General features: G+C 37.6%; 1 protein-coding gene across 1 annotated transcript in view; it reads right to left on the bottom strand.

Moving 5' to 3' along the window:
• UBXN4 (UBX domain protein 4) overlaps nt 1-6,271 on the bottom strand; it is a 57,528-nt gene that overhangs the window by 27,349 nt on the left and 23,908 nt on the right. The window contains exon 5 of the mRNA XM_023515853.1: nt 5,099-5,276. Within this exon, the coding sequence (XP_023371621.1) occupies nt 5,099-5,276 (178 nt within the window). The remainder of the gene's footprint in view (nt 1-5,098; nt 5,277-6,271) is intronic.

Here is a 6,271-nt window from a genome sequence, read left to right as displayed (position 1 = left end):
TCATTGTTGTTTGGCAGGCCCAGGCTAGATTCGAACCGGCCACCTTGGGTGTACGTGGCTGGTGCCTTAGCCACTTGAGCCACAGGCACCGAGCCAGCTTTACCAATTTAGAGGAAATAAAGGGGACAGAGGAATACTTATGTAATACCATAGAAATGGAGCAAAATTCACCATAGGAAACTATAGGAAAAACTTGTCAGTGAGAGTGGGAATTGAATATTAAATTTAAAAATTCATCAACCAATAGCAATATTTTGAACTCTAACACAAGCTAAAAAATAAAACAGTGTAGTATAAACATTCCTCAGATAATTGACCAAAATGAATCACCATTAAACATTCTCGCTTTAATAATGGTACTACGGGCTTTTTTCAAAGTTCTTATCTTTTAGATACCAACATTTCAAAAGATGAAATCATATAATGCCTAAGATTTGCTTCAAAATAATCTAGGAGGTGTAGTGATATAGGGGGGTATAGATAACAAAAAGAGAGCAAATACTGAGAATCATTGAAGCTGGATGATGGTACACTGGATTCATTATTCTATTCTCTCTACTTTTGAATGTGCTTATACTTTTCCATAACAGTGTTTTATAAAAAGCAACTACTTATCATCTTTTTTTTTTTTTGAGACAGAGTCTCACTATGTCATCCTCGGTACAGTGCCGTGGTGTCACAGCTCACAGCAACTTCAAACCCTTGGGCTTAAGCAATTCTTTTGCATTAGCCTCCCAAGTAGCTGGGACTACAGGCACCTACCACAATGCCCAGCTATTTTTTTGTTGCAGTTGTTTGGCTGGCCCTGGCTGGGTTCGAACTCGCCACCCTCAGTGCATGTGGCTGGTGCTGTAATCACTGTGCTACAGGTGCAGAGCCACTGCTTATCATCTTAAAAGAATCCTTTGTTTTATTTATTTTTGAGACACAGTCTCAAGCTGTTTGTTGCCCTGGGTAGAGCACTGTGACATCATAGCTCACAGTAACTTCCAACTCTTGGACTCAAATGATTCTCTTGCCTCAGATTTTCTATTTTTAGTAGAGACGGGGGTCTTGCTCTTGCTCAGTGTAGTCTCAAACCTGTGAGCTCAAGCATTCCACCCGTCTCAGCTTCCCAGAGTGCTAGGATTGATTACAGGCGTGAGCCACCATGCCTAGCCAAGAATCCTTTGTTTTAGAGAGATGTATCAAAATGAGAATAAAATGATATAATACCCGAGATTTGTTCTAAATAGTAAGTGTCAAGAAGAAAAAGAGTAAAGTGCACAGATGAAACAATAGTGGACATGAAGCCAGGCAACGAATTTGTGGGATTTCTTTACTCAACTCTGGGATTTATTTTCTCTACTTCTGTATTTGTTCAAAATTTTCTATAACGAATAGTTTTTTTTTAAAGGTACAAAATGTGTAGGCACAGTTGTGGTGGGTGTCTATAGTCCCAGCTATTTAGGAGGCTAAGGCAAGAGAATCACTTGAGCCCAAGAGTTTGAGGTTGCTATAAGCGATGACGCCACAGCACTCGACCCCAAGAGGACGGACTGAGTGAGACTCTGTCTCTAAATAAATAAATAAATAAATAAATAAAAAGCTACAAAGACGTGATTAAAGGTTCTACTCATCCCAGGTAAAACAAAGCTTACAGTTTGAATCTAACCAGTTCAACTGCTTACTAAAACAAAAACATTAACACTCTTTGCAGGACTATAATGGAATCCAAAGTGCCTACGATAATGTACAAGATAAAATCCAATATTTTTGGACATAAGAATAAACAAGAAAATGTGACGCTTTCTCAAGGGACAAGGAAATCAAAATTCAGAGATGAGCTTAATACTGAAATTATCAGACAAGGTCTTTAAAGCAGCCATTATAATTCAATTTGAGGTAAAGGAAAAAATGCCTGAAATGAATTAAAAGATAATATTAAAAGAATAAAACACAGATGAAGAATACTCAGGAACTCTGCATAATTTCTGCAAATCCTTGTGAATAGAACTATTTAAAAATAAAAGTTAAAATTAAAAAGAAAGAAGAGGCTTGGCGCCTGTGGCTCAAGTGGCTAAGGCGCCAGCCACATACACCTAAGGTGGCGGGTTCAAATCCAGCCGGGGCCCACCAAACGATGGCTGCAACTGGAAAAAAAAAATAGCCAGGCGTTGTGGTGGGCGCCTGTGGTCCCAGTAACTTGGGAGGCGGAGGCAGGAGACTCGCTTGAGCCCAGGAGTTGGAGGTTGCTGTGAGCTATGCCACGGCACTCTACCCAGGGGGACAGCTTGAGGCTCTGTCTCAAAAAAAAAAAGAAAAAGAAAAGAAGAAAGAAAGCCAGGCAGCTCACACCTGCAATCCTTGCACTCTGGAAGGCTGAGGAGGGTAGATTGCTTGAGCTCACAGATGCAAGACCAGCTTGAGCAAAAGCAAGACCCACCTCTACTAAAAACAAAAAAACTAAGGCAAGAAGATCACTTGAGCCCAAGAGTTGGAGGTTGCTGTGAACTGTGATGCCATGGCATTCTACCCAGGGCAGCAGCTTACGACTCTGTCTCAAAAAAAAAAGAAGAAATAGAAATTCAGAACTTAAAAAATGTATTGCCTAACTGCATCTAAAATAAAAAATAAAATTGGGCTGGGTGCAGTGGCTCACACCTGTAATCCTAACACTATGGGAGGCTGAGGCAGGTGGACTGCCTGAGCTCACAGGTTTGAGACCAGCCTAAGCAAGAGCAAGACCCCCATCCCTAAAAATAGCTGGGCGTTGTGGCAGGTGTCTGTAGTCCTAGCTACTTGGGAGGCTGAGATAAGACAATCACTTGAACCCAAGAGTTTGAGGTTGCTGTGAGTTTGAGGCTGCACAGCACTCTACTAAGGGCGACAAAGTGAGACTCTTGTCTCAAAAAATAAATAAAATAAAATAAAATAAAAAATACAATAAATTAACTGATGCGTTCACTGATGAGCTTACCAGCAGAATGGAGATAACAGAGTCAGTGAACTTGTAGATGAACACAATTATCCAATCCAAAGAACAAAAAAAGAGTTTGAAAAAATGAACATGTGGATATTATGAAGCCTAATATACATGTAATTAGTTCCAGCAAGAAAAATGTACTAAAATGTCCCAAATTTGGTGAAAGTCACACATTTACAGATCCAAGAAGCTGAGCAAACCTCAAATATAATAAATACAACTAGGAATATTAAAGTCAAATTGCTGAAAAACTAAAGAAAATCTTGAAAGCAGCCAGAGTAAAAGAATACATCCATATAGGAGGAAACCATTAGAATTTATGGAGACGTCTCATCAGAAAACTAGAAACCAGAAGACAGTGAAATATCACCTTCAAAGTGCTATAAAAACGAAGCCAAAAAAAAACAACAAAACAAAAAAAAAGCAAAAAAAAAAAAAAAACAAAGCAAAGACAAGTAAACCCAAAAATTTATATCCAGGAAAAATATCCATCTAGAATGAATACAAAACAAAGATATTCTCAGATAAAAGAAAACTCTAGACTATGCAATAAGAAAATGCTAAAGGAAAACTTTCAGGCTAAAGGGAAATTATACCAGAAGGAAACATTTATCTTCAAAAAGGAATGAAGAAGTTTTGAAATGATAAATACCCAGGTAAATATAAAAGAATTATATTTTTAGATGAACTATATCCATAATAGAGATCCTCAGTTTGTATGCATCTTGAATGATCTGTGGATTTAAAAACCTCAAAATGAGAATAATATCTATTCCTCAAATATTCAAAACCTGTCATGTGTAATTCCATAAAGCAGCATTAAAGTTAATAGGAAGAGAATTTCAAATTTCAGTTTGATGTAAGAATCTTTCTAAAAACTAGAGTTATTCAACAACAAAACAGGCTTACTACCAAGGTAAGGAGTGTCCTATCATGGAATATATTCAAATAGAGGCTTAATGATTACCTGTCTGAGAAGCTGGAGTAGGATCATTTCTTAGGATACTAACATTCTAAATTCTGGACTTATCTACCCCTTTGTTGCCTAATACAAAGTGATACCACACCAAACAACTCTGACCACAACCCCAAATATACAGTATAAAATGTTTCTTTTGCCTTTTCTATCAATCCCTCTGCAGTCAGACTTCTTATTTCTGCAGGCTCTATGTACTTCATAATTATTTTTCTAATTAAAAAAATAAGGTACTATTCTCTAAAATGGGTACAGCATCTTAAATGTTAAAAAACAATTCCTGGCCAGGCGCAGTGGCTTAAGACTATAATCCTAGCACTCTGGGAGGCTGAGGTGGATGGACTGCTTCAGCTCATAGGTTTGAGACCAGCCTGAGCGAGAGTAAGACCCCATCTCTACTAAAAACAGAAAAAACTGAGGCAAGAGGATCACTTAAGCCCAAGAGTTGAGGACTACTGTGAGCTATGATGACACCATGGCACTCTACCTTGGGTGACAGTTTGAGACATTATAAAAAAAAAAAACCAAAAATCCGAATATATTAGTTAATTTGAACTTTCAAAGTCCTCTAGAGTCATAAGAGATTTATAAAACTGCTAAGTGTCATGACTTTTCTTGAACCATAGCATAGTAGAAGAAATTAAAAATCAAATGTCTGGATTGTTGACTATTTGGGAATGAAAGAAACATTCACTGAGTTTGTCTTCTGCCACAAAATGATACCTTACACACTTACATTTAAGAGAACTCTTAAATTTTAGGTTAAACATGAAGAAAAAACCACAATTTATTATTTATTTATTTATTTTTTGAGACAGAGTCTTACTCTTTCCCCTTGGGTAGAGTGGCATGGTGTTATAGCTCATAGCAACCTCAAACTCTTGGGCTCAAGGAATCTTCTTGCCTCAGCCTCTCAAGTAGCTGGGACCACAGGCAGCTGCTACAATGCTTGGATAATTTTTCTATTTTTAGTAGAGACAAGGCCTTGATCTTGATCAAGCTGGTCTCGGACTTCCCACTTTGGCCTCCCAGAGTAGTACAGGAGTGAGTCACCCCACCCAGCCCAAAATATTTATTTTAAAAAATACCAATCCATAGCCTTCAAACAAAATGAAGGAGTATATCCATTGTGCCCCTAAAGGTACACTGAAAGGTACCTGTTGCAGTATCTGACTTTATTTCAGGAGAAGTGGGTGGTGTCTCGCAAAGCTCTACATTTCTGGACTGAGAGTTTTCAGAAGTGTTGTTAGGTTCAAATGAGGCAGATGGAGTAGACACTGAACTTTCTGGCTGGTTGCCATTTCCTACTGATGTTTCCCCTTTCTGTGAGTGCATCTAGGGAGAAAACAAATTGGAATTTAATTAACAGGTAAGCATATAAATTTCTCACAGCAGTAGAGACCAAAATATAAATTAAGTTGATTTTCTATAAAAAAGTACTAAATTCCCATAAATAGATCTAAATGTATAATCCTAAACACAACATAATCACATTAAGGAATTTAACTGCAAGCTGCCAAGAGCATAAAAAGATTTGTAAAAGTAAAGTACTGATTTCCCTTCAAAACAGAATTTTTAAAGTTACAAGCTTCTATTAACCATTTGCACAAAGTAGATGGAAATGTGCTTCATTTTATATGGAATCAGAAAAAACCTCAAATAGCCAATACATTACTCAGAAATAAAAACACATCAGGAGATATCACGTTACCAGACTTTAGGCTATACTATAAATCTATAGTGATCAAAACAGCATGGTACCGGCACAAAAACAGAGCAGTACATTTATGGAATACAAGAGAGAACCAAGAGATGAACCCAGCTGCTTATCATCATTTGATCATTGATAAGCCTATCAAAAACATTGAGTGTGGAAAAGAAACCCTATTTAACAAATGGTGCTGGGTGAACTGGCTGGGGATCTGTAGAAGACTGAAACTGGACCCATACCTTTCACCACTGACAAAAATTGATTCTCACTGGATAAAAGATTTAAACTTAAGACATGAAACTATAAAAATACTAGAAGAGCGTGCAGGGAAAACATTTGAAGAAATTGGCCTGGGAGAATATTTTATGAGGAGGACTCCCCCCTCCCTGCCCCGGGCAATTGAAGCAACACCAAAAATACATTACTGGGATCTGATCAAACTAAAAAACTTCTGCACAGCTAAGAACATAGTATGTAAAGCAAACAGACAGGCCTCAGAATGGGAGAAGATATTTGCAGGTTATGCTTCTGACAAAGGTCTGATAACTAGAATCCACAGAGAATTCAAACTAATCAACAAGAACAAATAACCCCATTTCTTTCTTTCTTTTTTTTTTTT

The sequence above is a fragment of the Otolemur garnettii genome, unplaced genomic scaffold, assembly GCF_000181295.1.
Source record: "Otolemur garnettii isolate 467f Iridium unplaced genomic scaffold, OtoGar3 scaffold00080, whole genome shotgun sequence".
NCBI classification, from domain to species: domain Eukaryota; kingdom Metazoa; phylum Chordata; class Mammalia; order Primates; family Galagidae; genus Otolemur; species Otolemur garnettii.
The sequence above is the reverse complement of the archived record's forward strand: the minus strand, read 5'-3'. Positions and strand labels throughout refer to the sequence as shown.